This window comes from Polyodon spathula, chromosome 10 (genome assembly GCF_017654505.1).
Source record: "Polyodon spathula isolate WHYD16114869_AA chromosome 10, ASM1765450v1, whole genome shotgun sequence".
In the NCBI taxonomy this organism is placed as follows: domain Eukaryota; kingdom Metazoa; phylum Chordata; class Actinopteri; order Acipenseriformes; family Polyodontidae; genus Polyodon; species Polyodon spathula.
The window spans coordinates 6005803-6032372 of record NC_054543.1 but is presented as its reverse complement, the minus strand read 5'-3'; the positions used below and the strand labels follow the sequence as shown (position 1 = coordinate 6032372).

The 26570-nt window shown below is 37.7% G+C and overlaps 3 protein-coding genes across 3 annotated transcripts; 1 reads left to right on the top strand and 2 right to left on the bottom strand.

Moving 5' to 3' along the window:
- Positions 1-1052: 1052 nt before the first annotated feature.
- On the bottom strand, positions 1053-5710 carry eef1akmt2 (EEF1A lysine methyltransferase 2). Its single transcript, XM_041262626.1, has 6 exons — positions 5585-5710; positions 4960-5025; positions 4116-4230; positions 3650-3757; positions 1940-2156; positions 1053-1637 (listed from the first exon to the last, which is right to left on the bottom strand). Exons 1-6 carry the CDS (start codon positions 5677-5679, stop codon positions 1540-1542), a joined length of 699 nt encoding a protein of 232 aa, XP_041118560.1. The 5' UTR covers positions 5680-5710; the 3' UTR covers positions 1053-1539.
- A 657-nt stretch (positions 5711-6367) lies between these two features.
- LOC121322366 (BRISC complex subunit Abraxas 2-like) lies at positions 6368-15178 on the top strand. Its single transcript, XM_041262217.1, has 9 exons — positions 6368-6454; positions 8089-8179; positions 10798-10834; positions 11067-11133; positions 11576-11766; positions 12335-12454; positions 13071-13155; positions 13248-13362; positions 13837-15178. Exons 1-9 carry the CDS (start codon positions 6383-6385, stop codon positions 14355-14357), a joined length of 1299 nt encoding a protein of 432 aa, XP_041118151.1. The 5' UTR covers positions 6368-6382; the 3' UTR covers positions 14358-15178.
- Positions 15179-18985: 3807 nt separating this feature from the next.
- LOC121322481 (4-hydroxyphenylpyruvate dioxygenase-like protein) lies at positions 18986-23801 on the bottom strand. The gene is made up of 5 exons (XM_041262538.1): positions 23079-23801; positions 21993-22159; positions 21516-21667; positions 20984-21120; positions 18986-20434 (listed from the first exon to the last, which is right to left on the bottom strand). The coding sequence occupies exons 1-5, from the start codon at positions 23789-23791 to the stop codon at positions 20245-20247; spliced, it is 1359 nt and encodes a 452-aa protein (XP_041118472.1). The 5' UTR covers positions 23792-23801; the 3' UTR covers positions 18986-20244.
- Between the last annotated feature and the right edge of the window lie 2769 nt (positions 23802-26570).

Here is a 26570-nt window from a genome sequence, read left to right as displayed (position 1 = left end):
AATGTCCCACGTCCCAATGCATAGAAGAAAGTCCCGATATTTACCCATAGGAAAAAAAAAAATCACTTATTCTGCACAGTAGAGTTAGTGAAAACCACACACCTGCTGATCACCAAAGGTAAGAACGCTTCACCCCCACCTCTGGAGACGAGCATCCTGCTGAACAGTTTCCAAATGTTGGCAACTATGGTGTTACATATTGTAAAGTCTTGATGTAAAATAAAGGCGCCCGTGCACACATAGGGGCCATTGACACGCCCCCTGCCCCTATGCTGTCTCTGCCTGCGTTCAGAGCAATTAATGGCTTTTATTACTTTTTGAAAAACAAATTAACATTTACATTATGAGCGAATATACGAACATGAAAATCCCACGTTCGTCCGAGCACTAATGAAAAGCGATTTAGATTTACAACGAAGACATACTGAAAGGAAAAGGTACTGCATTAATGTTAAACTTGGCTCTTTATCTAATTCAAAACATGACAAGGAAAATCCTCTCATTGCCTAGCTGGTAGCCCCACCAGGATCATTTCAGGCACTGGTGAGACTTTGAGAAAACCAAAACTACAGCTTCTTGTGCTGTACCTGCTCTGTGGACAAGCAGGACTCAAATCCTAATTCTCTCGGCACAGTTTGCCAAAAACACTAGACATCCTTAGTTTTGTTTACATAATTGTTCAATTCATACAAAGCAGTCACATACACCTGTATATCCACCTCTGGTAATTTAAAATTTGAACTGTCAGCATTAATAAAAAGTAGATCACCATGACTGTCATCCATACGTTCATAAAAATATAAGTGTGACATACAGTATGCACCCTCACGTTACAGCAACCCTGCATTAAAACATTCTTACTCACTATAATCACAACTGGCACATGGGAATAGAATAAAACAAAACAAAATGTGTCATGCCCTGGTGCCTTTCTGTAAAGTATTAGTACACTATCTACACTTTACAGAATACCCCCACCTGCTGTTCTGTTTCTGATCTCAAACAGTTCAACCTTCTCACTGTTTCAAAGAGACAACTTTAACTGTAAAAAATACACATTTGTAACATTTATGCTCTCAAGTTGACAGAAGCAGCTTTACTAACAATAATGCTGGTAAAAATATCTTTGGAGGTTGCTTATGATAAAAACTGAGCAAAATCAGCAGGGGAAATGAAAGCAAATTCCTGAAGTAACACTTCAGACTCGGTTGCAGGCTCAGTATTTATGGCAGACAGAAACCAAAGCTGATAGAGGTTGTTAGCTGCCCTCCTGAACATAGTCAGGTTAATGGTTGTGCAAATGTCTCCATATTTTTATGCAAGTTTTCTTTTATATAAAAAAGCACCTCGAAATGGATTTCCTAATGTTGCATAAGCTTAAAGTTCTGTATAAATTCGGTCATGTAAAAACAACGAAAATCTGCTGCCGTAGATTTCTCGGACCTTTTTACAAGCCCTTTCAAAAGTTTATTTGGCAATAAGGCAGACTCCTTCCAAGAAAGACTATTTGTGGTTCAGTCCTGTATTTAATAGAAGTGTTTAGTTTGTCCTCTTTAAAACCAGCGCTGTTACACTATTCCCGGTTCTCCCTCCAAACTGGAAGCTAGGTGTTGGCAGCTCATGCTGAATCTCAAATCCTGAAAAGAGACAAAGTGAAATACATTGAGCGAGCTGCCAGGAAGCAGCTGAATTATCAGATACATAGGCTGAAAGAAAATTACAATTAGGGGTACAGCAAGAACTTTACAGGATGAGTGAAACACAAACAACCAGATCCTGCACACTTACAAACAAGCATCTCCTCACTCCCCACCACAGATAAAGTCCCAAAAGTGGGAGTGCTATTGTTTCCTCACAATGCCTAACCAGCCGCTGCTGAAAAGCCAAATAGAGTTATGAAACATGACCAGATTGTCAGGCGAATAAAATGGTAATGCACCTTTGTGGAGAATGCTGAGAAGCTGGTCTTTGGTCCAGTTACACGATGTGATAATGAAGAACCCGTCGTCTTTGAGCACCGAGCGCACAGCCCGAGCATACTGCTGTCTGTTCTCTGCCGCGTTCTCTGGGTTCAGACTGATCGCATCAAATGTCCCTTTATCGATGCACACATCAAACCCTGACAGCTCAGGAGAGGGGCTGAGAAAGTCTTCTTCCTGGATCACAAGGATCACACAGCATGTTTAAGTGGCAAAACACAAATTAACCAGAAACAGCATAGGCAACTATGAGAAATTATTTGTAATAAACAGCACATTTTTTCATAATAATATTTATAGACATGGAAGACTTAATGAAATAAAATAGGTTGTTCCAAGCTGTAAAATATTCAGTTACAATGCAAACGAAAGACAAGGAGGTTCACAATTGCACTGAACACATTTTAGGTTTTATGTCGGAGATCTTTTGTCCAGCTGACACATCTTAGCCCTTGACCACGTCCTCACATCTCTGGAGCCAACAGAAGCAGTATTACTGTAACCCCCTCCCTTTACCTTCCCAATCTCTCCCTGATTTGGCTGCCAAGTAAACAGCAAATGAAAGAGGGCTTTATCTTGCAGCAGTGTAGCGTTGAAAGGTGTTACTTAGACTGTGATTTTTTAAACACACACACTGTAATGAATCGCCACCACGGCCCAGGGAACTGAATGGATGAGAGTGCACTGGTTTAATTTATGATGAGTTTGCTGGATTTACAGCTGTCGACACTGAAGGCCCTCTTGTGCCACAGAAAAAGTCCAGGGCAGGATGCTGTCAGTCTGCCACAAGCGTGACCCGAACATGATTTCAGCTTGACCACAGTCAATATTTACCCCACAGCAACACAATTAATCATGTTTTGAACTCTACAGAAAATACTAGCATATTGCACTAGACCATGGAGTTAAATGACTTATTTATACATGCATGTATTTAATTTTTAAAAAATACACAGATAGGTATTAACCAGGTAAAATTTGTGCACAAGGTGAGAAAACTATTTTGCAATGATAGCCACACGTACACCTGGCACCCTGGCATTTGCTTCCCAGTCTTCTAAAGAGAAAACAAACCAGTGTATCCTTTAAAATGAAGGACTCTTTTCAAACCCAATATTAGCGGTCAAATCTGGACAGTGTCCTTCACCACTAAAAGCACAGTCTAGAGCAGCTTGTGAATGATCTGTTCTGTAGTCTGAGACGGAAGGGTAGAGGAAATGAAAAAAGCAAACAGACTGGAAATTTAAAAAAAGCAAAGCTTTGGCCAACAATACTAAATATCTCCGGCTTTTTTTCAATAATAATTAAAAAAAAAGAAAAGGAAAAACATTTAAAAAGTAGGATCTAAACACTTTCACAAATCTCAATTAAAAGTTGCTGTAGCTAAATAATTATTTAGGACTTGCTTGGAGATGTTATCGGAAATTTTCATTTTAAAGTGCAAAAAATGTGCACTTGTACATGAGCTCACATGGGACGCAGGTCATAGTGATTTGACATTATGATGGCTCGAATTTTCTTGGCAGGGTGTGAATATCATTAACATGTTAGTTAAAAGTAGTAACTGTTTCGCATTTAAGACAGTAGAACACAACTATTTTGGGAAATATAAGTAACACAATTTTAAATGCATTAAGTATCAATATCCAATACACGTATGCCAGTGTTACCTGGATCCTGATGTTAGTCAGTTCCTCCTTTGCAATGATGTTTTTTGCCAGCTCAACAGAAGCAGGAGAGTAATCAATTCCAGTCAGATTGGTAAACCCACATTTTGCCTAAACAAGCAAAAAAAAAAAAGACAAATTGGATACAAGCTTCTCAATTTGATAAACTAATTAAACCCAGCATAATTAAATTGTGGTACTGATTTAGAATATTGGCTGCTGCTACTACAGTGTAATCAGTTTGAACTAAACAACAGTCAGACAACAACGGACATAATCAGAAATATATATAATATGGGCATAGATGCAATGTTGTACTAGGTTACATTTTAAAATCCTCATAAGACAGTCGTTGTATGAAAAATGAAACACAAAAAAATGAAAATATTGAAATAGATTAGTCCTGATGCTGTTAATATAGAGACATGTCTAAAGTGACATCCTTATTATTATTTATGAGTACATTTACCAGCTCCACTAGAAACATCCCGTTCCCTGTTCCAATATCAAGCACAGAAGCATCTCGTGGAATATTTTCCTTCTGTAGCCACTGAACAACCCGAGCCATACTTTCCTCGCCAAACCTGTAAGACAAATGTGTCACTAGCACCTATATCAATGGAGCCCCTTTTCTGTGTTTCTGGTTTGTGCATTAAGTATTGTGGAATAATTCAATCTGGAATATGAAGACACTTCAAGTCTAACGGTATAGATGGCAGGTTGCTGTTGCTTCCTGGGACCTACTCTACAGATCTGTTCAAACCCACGCCAGTGGTCCAGCTTCATTAGGCTGGTGGACAATGGCAAGGTCACCAACACATGTAGTGTGCATTTAAAAATAAATAAATAAATCAGCTGACAAATGCAAGGGAAGAAAGCTGAATCCATTGTGGATTCAGTGAAGAGTAGATTAGAACATAAGAAAGTTTACAAACGAGAGGAGGCCATTCGGCCCATCTTGCTCGTTTGGTTGTTAGTAGCTTATTGATCCCAGAATCTCATCAAGCAGCTTCTTGAAGGATCCCAGGGTGGCAGCTTCAACAACATTACTGGGGAGTTGATTCCAGACCCTCACAATTCTCTGTGTAAAAAAGTGCCTCCTATTTTCTGTTCTGAATGCCCCTTTGTCTAATCTCCATTTGTGACCTCTGGTCCTTGTTTCTTTTTTCAGGTTGAAAAAGTCCCTTGGGTCACACTGTCAATACCTTTTAAAATTTTGAATGCTTGAATTAAAGGTCAGACTCCAGCACTGCCAATCTGTCACTTTCTGTTCAGCAACATTATTCATGTTCACATATTAAAATGGTGATTACCAGATCTCCCCAACATCCCCAATGTCTTTGAAAGTCTGCAGCTCTCTTGTGTAGGCTTCATCCCAACTGCAAACAAACAAATAAATAATAATATAAAATTAGGCGACATTCAACATCCAAAACACTATCATACATGCACGCACACACAAGATCTAAACTCGCGAAGACCCTCATTCACTTCTTGAGATGCCGTCACCACTCGAATTACAATGTATTAAAAACACAACACTATCTAAAATGCTTTCCAAAATAGCAAGACTGATATTTACGCTAAACTCTTGCCAGTGTGGACAGAAAATGCTAAGAACCTCTTAAGGGACACGTTTTTACAATGCACTGTGTATCAAAAGACATTATGCAAGCATTTACAGAGCCTAATGGTTTTGTTTACAGATAACAGAATCTGAACAGAAGCTTTAATTTGTAATATCGTACAATACAAATTGCTTTGATAACTAATGCAATGCCATATGTGCTTGGCTTTTTAAAATCTTGCTACTGTATTACTACGTGCTAGAATCGCTTGCGCGTTTTGGGATTCCGCCATTCTCGAAAGGGTCCAGCCGCAGGAATCAGTCTTAATTAGCGCATAACACCAGTGATGTATAACCCAAACCGTACTTACTATTCTTTCGTTCCCAACTTTGATGGAACAAACCCACATTCCTCTCTGTTTTGTTCTGCGTCCTCCGAGCTGTGTATGCTACCAGCAGCATCCATTGTCACACGGGAAGAGTTTAATGTCGACACAGGAAGTAGTTGTGCAAATCAGGGTCTGAAAAGTTCGTTTTTTGAGTTTGGCGGGGGTGTAGTGTTATCCATTTAGAGTAAGGGTAGGTCAGTTGAATCAAGGAAAAGTGCTGTATCCGTGTGAGGGTACTCATATCAGGGAATATATTTCTCATGAGACTATGGGGAAGGCAGGTTCAGTGCTTGCAGCCTTATTCAACAAATGTGGGGGCAACCGAGTGTAGAATAGGTTCCTCCCAACTATAGAAGTATGATTTAAACTTCCGAATGGAGCATAGGGTTTAAAGAACAGTACACATGAATATAACACTGGGCACTTCCCATTTCTTTGCATGACGCTGACCTGTATCCTAGGTGATAGATTCAAAAAGGGGAGGAACCTTTCTGCTCATTCCGCTGGCATTCCAGGAAGCTAGACACGGTCGTTTTTACCTTTTTCTTTCCCACTGTATTTCCATTACTTTGTCGAGTTACAAAAGTAGATGCAGGTATCAAGCAACCGATTCGCACAGGCAACTTTTTTTTTTTGTCAGTGGGTCACTTATTAACCTAAAAACTACAATTCCCGACATGTTTAGCTGCGCTCCCGGATGTTCGTGACTCCGCAAGGAAGATGAGGTCCCTGTGACCGCGTTGAGACGTGGGATAGGTGGGGGGAGGGGGTATTTCCATCATGGCGGCTTCTATTTCGGGCTATACTTTCAGTTCTCTGTGTTACCACAGTGCCAACAGCAACTCCGATCACGTATGTACTCAGACACTTGTCGTAGGCAATAGAGACGCTGATTGATTGAGCCGTGGCAATCCTGGTGTTGAGCTTGTTTTAATATGCCACTGTTCAGAGGGCTCCGGTCCAAGTTTCTACTCAGACAGTCGGTGTCATCTTCCTGAATGTGATGCAGCTAGTGCCTCGGTAGAGCTTCTTGATCTTCAGTCAGGGCTAAGAGATATTGGTTTGTTAATCAAACGGGCTGCAGTTTGGCATTTGAGGACTGTATTCGTGTTAGGTTTGGTCTGACTGAGATTTTGAGTGAGTTTGTAAATAGTTTGGGAAGCAGATGGTTGTCGAGCAGCAACACAGAACTATAATGCAATAGTGTAAATTATTCTATGAAACCAGTTTACTCGTATCAGTGCTAACAGTTTGAAAACAAATTGCTAACTGTAAATCACGTCTCCCTTGTTTGTTTTTTTAGGAATGCGTCTTTTAATAATAGAATAGTTGGAAGTCGTTCACAGTGTTTACCGTGATGCTTTTTTAAAATTATTTTATTTTACCGTTTTCATTTACATCACGAATGTGGACTATTCAGTGTAATGCAAAGTCTTCACTTTCATTTACCAATGTTAATAATATATATATATATATATATACTATATTATTAATATATATATATATATTATATATATATATATATATATTTACATAATATAGTAGTAAAACTTCTTCAAGGGGAAATTTGGTCTACCAGAACAAAATCCCTGTTTTTACAAATTTTACCCACTAGGCTTTGACTCGAGTCTTGCACTGGAAAGCGTAGGTCCCCATCTCTCGTAAATTCTACCAGAGTTCACCTTGCTTGATACAGTAAAACACAAAAAACACAGCTTTAGCCCCTCAAATGACAACCCCCCCGTTAAAATTGATTTATTACTCAGAAATGTTGCCTTTGTACTTTATCACAGCTCTGTCATTTGTATCCTTCCAAATGACTTGCTAATGTTCATAAAGAAATGAAGTGTCTCCTTGGTCTCTACCAGTCTCTTGAAATCATGCTGCCTGACACAGGGGTTCAAGCACAAAACAGTGAACTCCAATGCCACATTTCTGAACTGTCTGTAAAACTCAAGCATGGTCCAATATTGATTATAAATATAGGCTATACCATACATGTTTAAACACTTAAACACAGTCTTTTGCTATATTATTTTTAAACAAACATTGTTTAGAGAAATGTCATATTTACTGGATTTGGGAAATGTACGATTTGCAATAAATAAGCCAGGTGCTGTATTAAAGCAGGCTGTTCAGTTTTAATGTTCAAGGTTTGTGTCAGCAAAAAAATGATTTGATTACGCAAGCCAAGAGAGAGTAAGAAGGGAGGTACCTTTGGATACTGTGTGGATCTCCATGTAATTAATAAAATATGCAGTTGTTCTCTTCTGAGGCTTTATTATGCCTATGAAATACATTATATTGGCTTATATTAAAGTACATTTTCACAAGTTTTACAGTTGTTGGGTTCATCCATGTTACTTTTACTGTATTAAATGTTGTTAATGTAGAGTGGCACATTATTGGAAAGTAATTAATTTAAACAGTATTGTAGACTGCACTACAGCTTGTACTCCAATTCTGATTTGTTTGTATTTTTATAGGAAGGCTTTCTCTTGGGAGAAGTAAGGCAAGAGGAGACTTTCAGCATCAGTGATTCACAAATTAGCAGCACAGAGTTTCTTCAAGTTTTAGGTGAGACTTTTAATGACCTTATGTTTGTTATTAAGACTATCAAACTTCACTGTACAAACTTCTGTCGGGGGTACAAACGCCATCACCCCAAGCCTAGCGTTTTGGGAGCACTGAGCTTGAGCTTGTCTGTCTTGAACTGTGAGTTTAAAAAATGAGAACTTATGTGGTGGTGTTCTGGGTAAATCCCAACATGCTAAAACATTTTTACCTCCACTTCATTGCCTAATATTGTGTTTAATGTTTCATTATTTTTGAAGATACTTAATAAACCCACACCTGTTCCAAATTATAGATACATGTTCTGGCTTGCATTCCATGGCAGCAATTCCATTTCTGACCAACATGTTGCATAAAATGTCACTTAAATTTGCATTGGAGGACTATTACAGGAGACAGATTTCTAGTGATGGAATCCAAGAAAGCACTAGAAACATACGTGTGTAATTACTCTAGCTGTTTGTCAGAAACAGCATTTTTCACAGGGACACAAACACCTTGACTAATGTAACTTTCAAAACTGAGTGTTTTCCCAACTGCAGCATTTCAAAGTGGCATTGATTACTACCCTGTAGACTGTAGCTTGCAGTGCAAAGAATAATATGTGCTGTTCTCAGAAGTGGGAGGTTTATCTGAGGCAGGTTTAAAACTGACTGCAAACAAAGAAGCAAACCTCTGTATACTCCCTTCCCCTTTCTACAGTTTCTCTCCATATTCAGTGTCAGGAACTGTTATGTAAATAAAACGTCTTTGAAAATGCCCTTGTAGCATATTAATTATTAATACCTTTTCATTGATTTTCATGGTCAGCAGTGGAAAAATATTTTTTCATGCCCTGGAGGTAAATTGACTCTACTCATGCTGTCAGTCCACATTGATGTCAGTGCAGCACCTTCTAACGGTTCACCGTAGAGAAAAAAGGGGGAAACTACATTATTTATTAAAGAGTTCTATATGAAAGACCAACCTCTGAGGTATTAGTGTCCTCAAAAATATAAACCTGATATGTTACATATCATCTATTTACATGCACAAGGAATCAGTCCTTTTTAATGAATTGTTTTGAATCTGATTAAAAAAAAAATGTAGAGTTTACAAAACTCAAACAACTTTGAAGGAACAAATTCTTCAAATCCACCCGATTCCAGCTCCGAACTGGATTATATGCAGAATCAATTGCTCAAACAGGTATCTTGAATCAGATTAGATTGTGCTTATAAATGATGTAAATGTAAGTGTAAGTTTTAATACATTTGCAGTTTTTTGAGCAATGTCTATATCCTGTTTCTTTGTGTACTGCCGTGATAATTAAAGCACTGTACATTTATGGATAACCCTGTCATGACTGTTATTATTATTACTTAGTTATTATGCCCTAATAACTAAGGTTTCAAAATCAATTTCCCTACCCTTAAATAGCTTTGGTACTCTCTTCACTTATTAAGTTTAACTTTATTTCCCTTTTCAAAGGAAGAGTCATTCATCTGTCAGTCTCATTAAAGCAGGGTAGCAGAGCAAGCAGATAGTGCTGTACCTTTACAAAAAAGTTCCACTGCACAATAAGGGAAGCTGTGAAACTGGTATTGAAGCTGTAAAAGGGTAGGAAAGTGCAGTTTTAAACCTTAGATAATTCACCTTTAAGTCTGAAGTGGCAGGTTGCTTATTACATTTCTTCAGACCATCAAAGCAAGTTCAATACTAACGCATTTGGTTAAGCCATTAAAGACCAATTTAAATCCTGGCTGTGGTCTGAACTGCAGTCATTTCAGATCTTTTGTACACTACAGACTGTTTTTCCTACCAAATTTTTGCTCATAATTAAGAAGAGCCACTGCTTTTCTATCAGGTTCTACAACTTCCATTCACTGCTCTCTGTTGTGCCATAATTCAGTTATCCAGGTCTGAGGAACATTAGAGTTATGATTGAGTAGAAACAGTGTTGTTCTTTTTTTTAGTGGAAGACATTACCACTCAAGATCTCCTAAGTTATGTTTTAAGTTGTGTACTTTACCTAGAGTAACTAATTGAAGTGATTGTTTGAGCAAAATTTTGCTATGGGTAGCAATCCTATTTTTTCAAGATAACAATGAATGACCGTGTTATCTTTTTTAGCTAGGCGTTCTGTGTCCTTTTTTAATGCAGTTTCTGCTGTGGTCATTATTGGTTGTGTTAGGTAACCAATTGGGTAATGATAGTCTTCTGTCTGCCTGCTATGGGAAGTACAAAGACTGACTGCTAACACCCTCACTCACAGTCTATGCCTATTAGTTGCTTCTACAGACCACGGGACTATGGCCAAGCCAATGCTAGGAATCGAGGGTTTTCGTCTTGCACAACTCCAGGGGGTATTTTCCCTTTCCAAAGCCAATTAAAGCAACCTCTTGTGATAGCCTCTTGTCCAGATAACGGTTCATTACATTTCCTAGAGCAATCAGAATAATTCAATTAAAAAAAATATATAATAAAATCTGTTATTGATGAGAAAGATCATTGTAACTAGGTTTTAAATTATTTCTCTATGAAAGCATTTTACATAATTAGGTTTGTATATGTTTGGGTGAAAAACAAATTACTTTTCTTATGCTATTCCATAATGTTTTGTTTAATTTAATCTTTTACAGAAATCCATAACCATGAGCCGTGCTCACAACTTTTTAGGTAAGTAAATTGCTTTCTGTGACTGGAAAAGTTTTGACTTTGACTAGCAATGCAAGCTAACTATGTTAGTTAGCAATCTATGATTAATATTTCTATATAATACCTTGATTATACAGCTACTTGTAGCTACCTGCATTTACCTCTTTGTCACTATATTTGTGGTTTGTGTATAGTAGTAATTATCAGCATCTAAAAAAGTAGACTAATAAAACTGCTTTGATTTCTTTGTCAGCTTTTATGACTACGCAGGTAAAGTCAATGAGGAAAATCTCAAAAGAATTCTCAAAGAAAGAAGAAAAGTAAGACAACTTTTAAGAATATTGTAGCTAAGGTTGTTGACCTTATGATTTGTACTAAGTTTGCTCCAGTTTAGGATATAGAAATGATTTTTAACTCAGCTGACATCCTTTTTCAGAGATTTGTATATATATATATATATATATATATATATATATATATATATATATATATATATATATATATATATATATATTATGACGGTCAGTTTCTTAGGGATACTGTCTACTATAATTTGTGCTCTAATCACTTCTTAAAAAAGCAGGCCTTATTTGTTATCTACGTTGTTTATATTTCCTGAAGGTCTTATTTTGTATTTACTGACACAAAAAAAAACACTAACATAGTTTACATAGATACCATACATCAAAAGCACATTCTTTATGTTGACTGGTCTTAGCTTCTGTTACTGGTGACGTTGCCTCTGTGTTTGTATCCCTACAGAATGTTATTGGCTGGTATAGGTTTCGCAGAAACACACAAGAGCAGATGTCTTTCAGGGAGCAGATTATTCATAAACAGCTGACCCACATTCTTGGAGTGCCTGACCTCGTCTTCCTTCTCTTCAGCTTCATCTCCACTGCAAACAACTCCACACATGCATTAGAGTATGTACTGTTCAGGCCAAACAGAAAGTAAGTGACTTTACAGTGGTGCTCCTGTGTTGACAGTCAAGTGTACTTATCGAGCAATGTTTGGGGTTGGGTTTTACTTGAGCTATATTGCCTGTATGATAATACAATGTGATCCTTGTACTCTTCTGTTTTTCATTGTTGTATCTCACAATGCTGTTGTCGGTAACATTGTTGTCGTTATGATAGAGCTCGTGGTTAGTGCAGTCCTCACCACTGACTTGGAGATGACCTGTTACTCAGTAAAGTGTACAGACAGCGGGTTAGTGTTTTATTTCTTGGAGTCCTGCCTGTGGAGATTAAAGGCTCAATCAGCGTCAACCATTTTCCGTTTGCCTGAGTGAATGTTGATGTTTGGTATTCTCGCCTTGCCTGGGGACCAGCTGCCTGGGCATAGTTCATTCATGGCTGCCCAGTCCAGTTGGTGTTCCTTGAGGGTGAAAGGTCACCACAGGGTTGTACACTTATGTAATGTATAATGTAAACAACAGAGTAGAGTATCACAGTAGAATGGGTATACATTGTGTATGTGTATGTGAATGTCTTTCCCTGTAACTGTTTTCTTCTCTAGGTACAATCAGAGGGTCTCGCTTACCATCCCCAATCTAGGCAATACAAGCCAGCAGGAGTATAAGGTTTCATCTGTACCAAATACATCTTGGAACTACGCCATGGTGATAAAGGAACAGGGGTGAGTCAAAATTCAGATGAACTTCACTTTCATTTCAGCACTGCTCCAAGGGAGACAGAGTGCTGCTGTTCTGCATGTAGACTGGAAAGAATGGATGAAGAACGATCAGCAACGTTATAGGGTATAACGAATCACACCATTATAGAAAACGATACTGTTACAATATAGTACCAATATCAAGTACAAATGTTTAAGATGCAATTTTAATATTGAAACTATGGAACCAACAGTGTTGAATTGAGACCTGACATGGAATGGGGAAACGAAAGACAATGGGCAGTTACTGGTTTGATAATCTTTTAATGCCTTTCTCAAATGCATTGATAAAGTATTATCAAATGGCTACGACTGTATGTTCAAGATGTTATTCTATCATAGTTGGTAACACAGCTATTTACAGTATTACTGTTATTTCCATTGTATAACCCAGAGAACAACAGCAGTCATAGTCAATTGATTAAATACTGTACTCAGGTGTGTTTTTATCCTGCTTTCTGTCCTTTAGTAATATCTAAACATTTAAAAATGTAAATAACATTTAAAAAAAAAACATTTTTTTAATTAACTTGAAAAACATGTTGTTTTTAAATAAACTTTACAAATCCATGATTTGCAGGGCTGAATTCTTTGACAAAGATGGGGTAATGAAGGACATCAGAACAATATTTCAGGTGTATAATGCACTGCAAGACAAAGTCCAGGTAAGGTCGGTATATAAACAGAATGTATTATACTGTACACAGTTATTGAGATTAACCCTACTAGCACATTTTAAACCCTACTTGTGTTACAGGCAGTGTGTGGAGAAGTGGAACAAAGTGAACGTCTGAAGGAGACCTTTCAAGAAGAAGTAAATAAACTTAAGAAGCAAATAGCTCTCAGGAAAAGTGAAAAGGAGGAGGAAAGGAGTAAGTATCCACAGTGGAAAGCTAAGCATTATCGTCAGACTGGTTATTTGTTATTCTGATCTGTAGAAGCAGTTTGGACTAGTAGAACTTTGGACTAGGAGCTAGAGATGGAAAAATGGAACGGACAACCACCTAAATAAGAGATACTTTGTCCAAGGTAGTTAGAAAAAAAAGTAATGCAAAGTTGAAGACATATTGTAATATTTGCAGTTCTTCAGTGCCCAAAAAAAAGAAAATATGAACATTCAAATGTTTTTTTTTTTTTTTTTTTTTTTAAATTGCCCTGAATGGCAACTAGAGGGCAGGCATGTTTAAAAACTTATCATTAGCAGTGGACCTTCCCAAATGCCCATTGTTGGTCTTGGAGTGCCCATTCGGTTCTGGCACAATTCCAGTAATACTGGTGCAAGACAATTATATTTTATGCCAAAGTAGTTGGTGATGAGCATTTCTTGTTTGCATTTCTTTTCACAGGACTTTCACAAGTGCCGGAAGAACACAAGAACACATATCTTGCTTATAATTCTCGGGTAGTGTGTCCCGGTAACGCAGCTGAAGAGTACAGCCTGGAGAACCAGGATACCTCAGAGACACCACCTCCATACTCCGAGGTCATTCCCCTGGACAGCACAGCGGACAGTCAGGAGACCAGCACTGCCTACCTGCCGCGGCCCCAGGCAGTGGGCTCATCAAACTATGCCCCGCCAAGCCTAGGAGCTGCCAAATTTTCAGGAAACGGAGATGGCTCCAGCACCGACTCCTCACAAGGGACATCAGGCAGTGGAGTGGTGGCACAGCTGGCGCAGGAGGAGGAGGAGGAAGATGAAGAAGAAGAAGAAGAAGAAGATGATGATGAGGACAGCAGCGAATATGAGAACCTGGCAAACGAGCCCTCAGAATCCTCTGACAGTGAATTCTCGCAGCTTGCAGAGGGCCGACCGGCATCGCTGAGGCCAGACGGTGATTCCAGGAACTCCCAGGCCTCTCGGATCTGACAAGGGGGAGGGTTAGGGGAGTGACATCTCAGCGAAACGTGGGTCCTGAATTTGCTTGAGTAAACAATCTGAATTCAAATAGACTGGGGAAGCTGAAGGCATTTAGAAAAAAAAATAAAAAAGCAAATCAAGTCCAGAAAATAAAGCCGTGCACAGACAATTTTAGGACGAGACGCTTCTGCTGGTTTTTTGTTTTTAATTTTTATTTGCCCTGTTGGAAACCTTTCGCGCCAGATTCCTGACACACAAAGATGGGCGCTTGAGGAACCAAGCCCTTCCTGTGCCAGTGAACATTTTTAAAGATCCTTTTAGGGTTTTGGGAGGGGAAAAAGGCTGCTTATGAGAAAAATCTTCCAATTGGTGCCACATTTTGGTTTACGCTGTGGTAACGCCAGTAAACCATTTCGGGGTAAACAGACTGTCCGGATTAGTCTGTGTTCACTGTCTAAGATTTAGCTAGAGAATCAAATCATACCATTACCTCTTGCACTATTTTGCCTTGTTTTTACGTTTGTTTAAAAGAAGGGGAAAAAATTTAATTTGTCAGCGGCCTTCGAGGTTCTTTGGTTTTTATGAGCCAGGTTAGAGGTTAGTTAGGAAAGGTGTTTTACAAGAACTGTAAGAAATGTAATCGGAACAAAGAAAAATATTATATACTTGCTTTAGCTTGCACGTTTTTGAAAATTATTTATGTAAACAGGACATATTTAGTTTGATCTGTGTATCATAGTGTTTTATTAAGAAAACAATACAGTAGTCTGTCACGTATCTGACTACGGTGGGACTAGAGAAAAATCGTATATTATATATATCTATATATATATATATAATATATATATATATATATATAATTTTTTAGTAAATAATTAATTAGGACTAAAAATTTACCATTAATATGGTGCACAACGTATTAATGATATAAGGGAGATCCCTAGATCTCTGATCTATTAGAAAGATACAGGGTATTAATGCTTCTGATAATTAGTAAGACTGTCTCATCGACAGACCGTCACCCAATTCGCTGCTGAGTGACAGGCAGGAGATTGAGACGGAGGTTGAAGTCGATACGCCCCGCAGGCGAACAGGATTTATTTATATATCAACACACTTAACAACTCAACATACTGCACAGTATGAAAACTTTGGTGAGATCTACAGTCTCTGAACTAATCTCTATTCATTAATAAACAAACTCTGGCTACTCGCCTGGCTGTCGGCAGTTTCAGCTTGCTTACTCACTATTTGGTATCCAACCCTGGTTCTGGTTCTCTCTCTCTCGCACATTGGTGAATTTCAGCTTCATTAACCCAGTTCGCTTTGGTTTTGCAGCAGCCCTGAGGTGAATAAATGTAATCTTTTTATACCTGTCCCCCACTGGAACACACTTACCTGCTGATTAGATTCCACACCTGATAACACTGTATAACAAAAAAAATAAATTATTTTGTTCCTGGGTAGTAAGTGTTATTTCCTAATTGCTTATGCCTCAAAAGTATAGAAAATGGCTATTATTCCCCACAAACTTTGCTTTTGTGACCAGGATAGTGATATTTCAAAATATCACTATTTCCAATGGGAAAATGGGCAAATGTGTGTCTTTTCATTCACATAAAGTCATAAAAAAACAACATATGAATCCAAATTAACATGTATTTATACTAAAGTAATACAAAGATGACTACAAAAGATTTAGAAGTGAGTAGTTTTTCGAGATTTACAATTATACTGTATTTACTGTATAATTGTAAATCTTGAAAAACTACTCACTTCTAAATCTTTTGTAGCACTGTCCTGGTCACAAAAGCAAAGTTTGTGGGGAATAATAGCCATGTTCTATACTTTTGAGGCATAAGCAATTAGGAAATAACACTTACTACCCAGGAACAAAAATTGTGTTATATAGTGTAATCACACACAGCAGGCAGGCTCTCCCAGGAGCGTCAGGTAATTAATTAATTACAATAAATACACACTATTTACAGTATACATTTACACAAAAAACCCTCTTCATACACATGGCTTCTGCCCTGCCACAGTGCTGTGTATTCTACATTAGTGTCGGGTAATTTTATACAATAGTAAATACATAGGTTTAGGGGGGAAAAAAAAACTTTTAATTGTAAGAACAATTCGCTTTCGCTTTCCTGTAGCCATTTTGCATTAGCGCTGTAACGTTGCTGAAGAGCTTGATCACGGTGGATAAACGGTTGGGGCGGATACACAATGGGTTACTGTATAACAATTAAACAAAATCACTATCAGTAATTAACTGGTATAGTCAATGCCAGGGCACGCTGTCCATCACGGTTTCATCTGGAATATCATCGATCTCATCTGCTCATTGGTGCGCTTACATTGCCAATTTCTTCTTATGATATTAACCAATACTGTAAAGTCGTGCCACAAATAAATGTGCTGTTACTTTCGGGGGCTGCAGAGTGCAATTCTGTTAACTTTATTTAGACAGTTTGTAGAGTCGGCGCTCAAAACTATTTGCTAAACAGTCTGTTATCTTTAAGGTTGACACATCCAAAGCGAAATCTATGAGTGGGAGAATCTGCATCTCTCTTCCTTTCCATATCTACTCCTGCTTGAGATAACAAGTTCATGTTCTATGGGAAATGAAAAGGAAGTAACTCACAAAGATCCTGCCATGTGGAATTGCACACTGAAATCATTGTCATTTACTGCCATGGCCTTCCATATTTAATAAAGGGACGACATGTGATAAAATCATGGCTTTTGTTTCTTTCTGTTGATGAGCCCTGTAGAAGTATTCCCCAAGGAAAAGGAAGGAAAAGAAAGATGATTTACGCTGAGAGTTCTATCACTCACAGTTGTCGGGAACACTCCTTACAAACCAAAAGGCAGAGAAACATCAAAACAGGGTTACTCCCAAGCCTGAGGGTGGAAGACACTTTTCCCTAACAGTTTTATCAAGAAACCTGATTTGTATAAGGATAATAAATGCATTCTTTTAGTTTGTACAGTCTGTGCTGACTTTCCATTTTTAGATAATATATCTGGATCTAATGAAGCTACTTGTGTTTTGACTAAATAGATTTATGATATATAGTACAGTGCACAAAGAAAACCTCCACATCTATTCCTGTACAACTATTAATGACAGCCCTTTATGTTCAAGACTAAGTTGCGATTAACAAAGAGAATTCCCGAAATGGCTGGAATGAGATTGCTTGAACTCATTTTCATATAAAGTAGTGAAATATAATTATTTTGATCCCAATCAAGTTTGACTAGTACCAGAGCTGAATGAATGTATTTAAAAAAAGTTTTCTGTCTGCTCGTTTCTATAATGACATATTTAACAAAGGACAATGGGTTTCTTTATTAGTTTGTCTTTAAACTGTTTAAATTGTCTTCAGATATTAAAACAAGAATATTCTATAAAAAATAAATATATATATATATATATATATATATATATATATATATATATATATATATATATATATATATATATCTTTTTTTGGATGTTGCATGATCTATTCCTATACTGTTATGGATAGTTACCCATAAGTGCTATTGTATTTTTAAGCACATTCCACTATTCTGTGTCTAAGGTGTATAAAGTATAATACTGCAAAAGCCTTGGCGGTTATTATTTTACAAGGAATTGGAAAATAAAAAAAACAGGAAAAGTTCAGCAAATTCAACACTTTATTAATGATTAAGGATTTTATTTTATTTTTTTCTGTTGCTGACAACGTCAATGTCCCCAGGATAAGTCAAGGATCACAGTCAAACAGTTTCTAAAACTAAAAAGGGTCACTGTAGTGTGGTAAGGTGAGCTACGCACAGAACATTTTTCTTCTTAACCCTCAGGGGCACAAAGGCCAATGCAGTGCTCCCTGTAGGCCCCCAGACTAGATTGTCAACAGGCAAGCTCTTGATCAGATTATTCACCTTGCTTTGCTTTTACTAGGTGAGTGAATGGGGACCCCTAACAGATACACTTTACTATAATATAGTCACCTAATTAGAAATACCCGATCATAACAAATTATACATGATTGTACAGTTGCACTAACCAACTACCAAGTTACTGAAACACATCATTGTTTTTAACAAGAAAATGTGCATGATGCCATAAGTACAACTTCATTTTACAGAATAATAGCAGCACTAACTTTAATCAGACTCAAAAGTAATGTTTTCAAGTGTGCTTCCCAGGCTGTCAGCTGCACATTATATTCTTCTATAAAGAGTAGCTCTGCAATACAAAATATGTTATTTGCTCTTCAGTTCGACTGCGGTTCTAAATAATTGCAGGTAGAGTATTCATATTATGTAATGCTCCCTTTTTGTGTACTTTTTAAAAATAAGCATTACCAATAAAAATGTGCAAGCTTTTCTGACAGCTGCTTGTGCTGTACTATCATTTTCCTGACGATGTAAATGTAGATTCAAAGGTTTAGTCTTTGTAAATAATACCCAGTATGACGAAAAAAAAAAACATAAATATTTTCATTGCCCTACCTATTTAAAAAAAAAAAAATGTATGTGTGTATATATATATATATATATATATATATATATATATATATATATATATATATATAATATATATATATATATATATATATATTAGATGGCGGTGCGGTAGAGTGCTAGAATGTTTCTTGTAAAATAATCTATTTCATAAAGAGATTAGGAGGGTGTTTGGGCAACAGAATGAACACCCGTCTAGTGTTTCTAATGATGGTCAAACACTGTTGAGATATTTGCATTTTGTTCTTTCTGGAGTTTGTCAACTGTCTTAACCTGTTATGTAAATAAAAGTGACCTTTGGTTTTCATTCGATTTTGGCATTGGAGAGCTTTCTTTTCTTCAGTGTGGGGATCTGTGTGGGGCTTTTGGTATAACAGCAAGTAGAAGTCCAGACACTGAGAACACTCTTGAAATCTCTCCCCTTCCCATGCTGCATTTGAAAAAAAAAAATCCCTCTGCTTTTTTTGTTACCCCAAAAAATAATAAAGCTAACAAAACACCAGATGTACATTACTAGTTTTTGGTTAAATCTGGATAGGATTCCCTCTCGTCACCTGTAACCTTTATCTATGTGACCCAAAAAACTTGAACAGTAGAACCTCAAAGTTATGAACACCAAACTTACAAACTGACCGGTCTACCGAACACCCCACTTTCAGCTGGAAGCATGCAATCACTCAACCATGCGTGCAATGCAACCAGATAGGCACTTTACAAGCAGCGTGCTGGTCAGGGTGAAGGCAAAATTACTGTATCAACAAATGTATTCACACCGAGAGGTGAGGCACATTTCAAAGCAAGTATGAACAATTCTACTGGGAACATTTTAATTTTAAACAAAGTACAGTTTTTTTTTTTTTTTTTTTCAAAACAAAGGAGGCTGAATGACTGAGCAAGCTGCATGAATGCATTTGTTTAAAAACCAGCACTACGTTAATCCAGATTTTCCTGGGCGTTTAAATCTGTGTTTATGCTACAGTTACAATTTCAATAACAACCTAAATGCAGCCTTTTTTCCATTTATAGTATTATTTTAAAGACTTCAGAACCATAACAATACAAGTATTGCATTATTCACCAGATTAAGGCTGTACATAGCAGTGTACACATTTTATTAAAACCACTGAAAACTAATTTTCAGAGTTACGAACAACCTCCACCCCCCAAAGTGTTTGTAACTCTGAGGTTCTACTGTATTTCATTTTCTTTTCCCAGTTCACCTATAATTTGTACTCAAGGCAGTCGACAGCCTTTCTTCAAGTATGAACAGCAGAACAAACTGGATCAACATCTCCAGCAACATATAAAAGTGCTCATTTTACTTTACAACATATTGTTGGTTTAACTAATGATATGGTACACTTGAATTCTAAACCTACATCTTCACAACCTTGGTCTGGTGAGTTGTTTGTTTTTGCTTCTGGCATTCCATGTATGCTTGCACTGATCTCCAAAGAGCTCGGATATTTCCTTCTCCAAAACCGGACGCTCCCCTCCGCTCAATCACCTCCAGAAAAAATGTGTCTTCAGAAAAAAGTGGCTTTGTGAAGACCTGCAGGAGGTGCCTAGTTAATAAAAAGGGATAAAAGACTTAATATATTGATTCCAGTATAACCTTGTATGAGGCTTACCATGTTGCTGTGCTGTGTCTCTAGTGGAGGTATTACAATACCCTGGATACTGTCACTCATTGAACAGTTGTGAAAGTGGGAAATGGACATAGATAAACCTCATGATCATCTACCAATCAAGTTCTCAGTAAAGCAGTCGTTATTCTAAGTAGGTTCTCTGTACCTAACAGGGTTTCAGAATCTTGAAACTCACTGTCATTGCTGCATCCAACATATTTAGGTATTTTTTTAGTAGTAGCTGTGTTAATACTTCTGTCATTGAGTATAATGAATTATGCTCTTCCCATGGGCACAGCTTACTCCAGAGAAGTACCTATCCATCTGCAAGTTTTTTCAATACTCCTATCAAACACATTGGCACTTTGCACACCCGGAATCTCAATAATAAGCACAGAACTGAAGCAGAGTTCTACTCCAATGCTGTCGTGGTAGGAGTCAGGAACTAACCTGGCACTGATCCTGAAAGAACCTGGAATTACAAACCTTTTGTTGTTGGTGGTCTCATCTTGAGATCTGACCTGGGGAGTCTCATTCTCCAACTCTGCATCCAAGAGGATCCCTTGCTGGGACAGCAGCTGGGGGTCGTGACCTGCTTCAAGGATCTCCTTCTGCTTCCCCACCTAAGCAGAAAAAACTAACTGGGTTAAAAATGGACCCACTATCTGGGTTACAGAGCTGGCTATGAGGTTTCATATTAATAATGGGAGTTGCAGGGTGCAGAAATGGTTCCATTGTAAATGGAAGCGTGTGACTCCTTATCTGTTAGGAGTAACTGGATATTTTTCAGGTGCTTATGTAAACACTATTGAAAAAAAAAAAAACTGTTCATGTTCATGGTATTAAAAAAATAACAAAAGTTTAGTGTGGAAAAAATCCCTCAGTACTGTACCCGATCACAGTGGGTTTTGTCACCTTGACAGATGATCCACAGCAATGAGACACTGGAAAGACAGATGCACCAATCGAACCAACTTGGTGCACTGAGGAAAGGGGGCCCTACTTCCAGAGCTCTCACCTCAGTGTAGTAGGCAGGTGGAGGAGAAACAAACTCCACTCCAGACTCCTCCATCGTCCTGGAAGTAGAGATGATGTCCGGAGTGTACAGGCCAACATGCTGTATACCAGGACCGTGATGCTGCTCCAGGAAAGTGTCCACTTGATTCCTCCCTGGAGAAAAAAAAAGAAAAAGAAACACAACACAATTCAGTTTAGACCTCAGGTGCCAAAATGCATGTAATCATTTACACAAAACCAGACTAGAATACCTGATACCGGCACATTTGTAACCTGATAACCGTGGAATTGGGAAGATAACTCATAACTTTGCGATAATGAATTGTAATGTGCTTTTCATACTTAAGATAAACCTTTTGATTGTACAGAGGAGGCATTACTTTTTGTGTTCAGGCTCATTACATGCAATCAAGTCTTTTGTATATTGAGAGAAAAAACAGGTATATTCTTCACCCAGATAGAGTGCCAAGTTTAGTACCTTGCTGTGGTAAGGATTCAGCCACCACAAACTTGCAGTCTTGCTGTTTCTTGCTGTGTGATGGGAGTTTCAGCCCCACTTCACTGCATTTCCAGAACTGCATAGCTGTCAGACGAAGCCCAATACTGTCTCCAGTAATAACATACCCCTCATCCACATCTTCATCTCTGTGAAACAAAGGATGCAGAAAACATTAGCCTATTTCAACCTGAGTGCATACTCTGAATCTTGTACAGTACAGCTGCTACTTTTTATTCTAAAATAACTCCCCTCTTCTAGCAATATGAATCACACAGTTCACTACTGAGAACTAAATCAAAAGTACCAGCCCTTACCTACTGCCCTCATAAGCAAGCCCGTAGCTGCTAGCTGTTTCCTTTTCCAAGGCCATGTACAGCAGGCAAGAGGAGAGCCCTCCTAAAGACTGCCTGCATGTCACTGATTTTACTGTATGTGTCATACTGTACTGCAAGAGACAAATAGTGTTGGTAATGATTCGTTTTAAAGTATTACTCATGCACAGTTCTTAAACTCGTGCCTCGTGTGTCGAATCATCATAAAGGAGGCAAGGTATATGTGTGTGTTTGTGCCCACGCAGGATTCTTGGCACCAAGGACTAAGCAGGTGTGGTTGCAACTATAAGCAGGAGGTTAGTCTGCAGCCTAGCAAACTGAACCAAAATAAATTGCTTTAGTCAGTCAAAGCAAAACATATAACTATGGATTTTATCTTGGATTCCAAGTACACTGTGAATATCTTACTTGAGTAACAATACTTAAATTATTATTATTATTTATCATTATTATTATTATTATTATTATTATTATTATTATTATTAATAGAAATAAGTAATGGCAGCTATGTTAAGCATTGTAATCAAGAACTGAATGTCATACTTTAGCAGGAAGCCAGCTAGCTGTGACCTTGAATTAAAGATGGGTTGTCATTGGGTCATAATGGAGTTCAATATATCACATACTTGACAACTTTGTTGCTACAGTTCAGCTATTTTTAAACACCTAATAAAATCGGTCTGAAAGTAGTCAACGCCGTCCTAGGAGTTTAATCAATTCAATGTAGTCTTACCTACTCATAAGAAATCTCTCAAAACCAAACATCCTCTCGTACCATTCCAATATTTCGGGAGTGCATTGCTGGGGGCATGCGTAGGTAATGTGGTCAAAATGAGTTATGTCGCAAGAGTTACCAACTGCCACGGATCGGACGTTATTGTTGGCATTGTCAAGTTTACCAAATCCTGGTAGGAAATCCCCACCGTAATTTGTCCTGTCGATGAGCGTGTGGCACACATTCCCCACAATAGATCTGATCACCGAGTAGGTAACGTAGCCACACCTGTCCTGTACTTTTGTGGGTGGAACCAGAATATCACATCCTTGGTTACGAAGCCTTTTGGAAGAGCCTTCTACATCGTTGACTTCAAAAGAAACGTTACATGCTGTGTTTACGGCGTAGGGCTGACAAGAACCGTAAAGAAACTCCGGTTCGTGCTCAAATCCGATGTGTTTGTAGTCAAAAGTTTCGAGACCACGGTAGTCGTTGACCCGCTCATTCAAAAGAGTATTCATTTGCCCTTTCTTCTCGAGAAAGGCAAGGTTATGTCTTTCGTTGACAACAAAAACAGCCGATCCATTCTTTAAAGCCACCTGCCTCGATGTATCCGTCTGTCTCTCCGCGAATAAACTGAATTTGTACTTGTTGATTAAATCGTTAGTTAGTTTGTCTCCGTTTCTAACGTGGAATGCAATGTGATGCAACCGGCGCAAGGAGGCTGCCATCTTGATGTCACATCAGTCACACACTGTGAAGGGAGGAGCCCACGTGAATGCAGGCGTGGTTAACTTCTCCAAGTTACTAAAAATACTACCTACAAATAGGTATGTTTTTATTAAAAAAAACAAAAAAACAAAAAAAAAAACACGTGGAAGTAATAATTTTTCCTCGCCACAAATGTATGACTGGGACTTCAGTATCCTAATTAATTTCTGAAATGCACCTAGTCGTAATAGCAGCACTCAAGGGGAACTCGGCACAGAATATCTTCAGCATCCCACCCTTCACCCTCGTGAAGAAAAAAAAATGACTTACATTTTCCCAATATGAATAAAATATATGCCATTTACAGAATAACAATTGAAATAATTAACAGAATAAGGGAACAACACACGCACCATAGCCAGACATTAAGAATTAGGGTTAGCTACAGAAGCATTGCTTGCTCAGTACCGCGCTACACAGATATATCAGCAATTGAGAAGGCAAGCACCGATAGAGAAAAAAAGACATGTGTGCGCTACAGGGGGCGCAGAAACAGAGGGACTACAGTGAAGCCACATGTAGTGGGAAATAGATAGAGCAGTATTCACTAAAGCAGAATTAATGATAGATCGGCTAAAATTATTACCCAACTTTTTGCTAACCAGTTCTTCTCCAAAACTATTTTACAGAAAAGCAAAAGGCTTTGGTATCGAAACAGCTACCTCCAGAGGCCCGATACACCCTGATTGGTGAATAGAACATAAATAACTATGCTATGGGCATTTTTCTGAATTTAAAAGCAATATAAAACAAATCTTACCTTTTTTTATCCAAATGTTTGCTTCCTAACTTTAAGCAAATTGAAGTCAGAGATTAGGTCGTCAAAGTCGGACAAATCATTTAAGCAGCTTTGCTGCACGGTAAATCTCATCTAAGTTTGCTTTCATTCTAGCCATCTTCGAAAACGACCACTCTCCTTCACAGTTTATCACGGGTAGGTGAGATAAGTTCGTAGGGCAATATTTTCTTTTAAACCTTTGTCTTTTTTTCGTTTCCGTTTAGCACCCGCACTTGAGTAACGACAGTTGGTTACCACAAGCACATGGTAGTACATTAATTTACATATTCATGCAGCTGTTCAAGTTGGTAGGTGTTTCACTAAAAACAGACAGAGGGAGAAGTGTGTCAAGTATTAAATAAAAATGTAAAATTGTGAACAGTATTTTAGTGCTGTTACAGTGTTGTGCACATGATATATACACATTGTAAGGCTCTGTAAATAAAACAAATTGAAGATGAAATATGTAATATCATAATTATGGGGCCCCTAGTTTTCTGGGGGGCCTGGGCCCCGTAGGCCTGTCCCTTAATACAGTCCTGGTGGGGGCCTAAAATGTTTATACACTTTCCATTACTTTACAACAACATGGTGTTTTGTGGCAGTAAAACTGATATAAAAGATGCTAAAACTCATTTAACTGCAGTCATTTTTTCATCCGGTATTAAATAATGAAAGGACTAGATAAGCCAGCTTTTAATTTTGTATGAACAGTGTGAACTTCGTCAGAAGCATTTAAAACAGTCCTACATACTAGATTATATCACTTTTAACAACACAGAGGGCATTCATACCATTAAACAGTAACACCGAGAACATACATTAAACCATGCTCTGTGTGAACTCCACCATCAGGTTTCTACCATAGGACGTAGGAACTTAACAGTGTTATTATACAATGCAATATGAATTCTGAAATGAGGTACTTGTCTTATAATTATGCTAAGAGTACGATATGAACCAAATAACAAACCAATCAGATATGGATTATAAACGCTTTAAAGTCTTTTGAAAAAAAAAAGAGATAATTAGATGCAATTGTGAGAGCTGACAAGTATGCCTTGATGCCATAGAAAACTAGTCTTGAAAAGGGTTTTGCCATGGATACACCCATATATAGTATTTTGACTGAGTGCTGCATCTGCAATTATTCTTTCATTAGTATTCTGTTGCCTGTGGTCTTGAATAAAGCTATTAAATATAGAATTGCATTCAGAATTAATAAGGCCTGTCAGTGGATAAAGGTTGACTGATAGTTAGAGACGAGTCTGTCAAACTGTTGTTAGCCCCAAAAGGAGATATTTTATCAGTGTCATTTACAGAAAGCCACAGTATGTCTAAATGTAAATCCTGGTCATTTACTAATACTAAACAGACTTTTACTCTTGTCATCACAGACAAAATTGCCATTAGAAAGATATGTGTTAATCCAAATTAAACCTGTATTTTCTCTTGCTGATGACTTTTACTGCTTCCAGATGTGACATTTTTGCAATTGAATACACACCAACTGCCCTGTCACGGGTCGGGAGCAAGCAGTCACAGACCTCTATTTACTCAGTTATTTTTTAAGGCTTACCTTTGAACAACAACAGAATTAAACCCAGAATCTTAACAACCAATGGGAAACATGGTCCATAATGGTTATTTCTTTCACTGGAAAGAGGCAGTTATTTATTAATCTATAGTTTTTCTGTATTTTCTGCAGCTTAAGACCCATTATTTACCTACTAACATGCCTCCGGTAATTAAAACAAGATATATTGAAAAAAAAGTGTAAGATGACAAAGAAAGAAACACATCACAGTAATTATGAGGTCACCATGTTATTGCATTATTAAACTGATTTAAAAGAAATAGCATAAGGTATTTAGAGAAAATAAAGAAAAAAGTAAGCAAAACCACTTCGACAACATGATTTTAAAAGTATATGTAAGTAACATACATTAAGATTAACATAC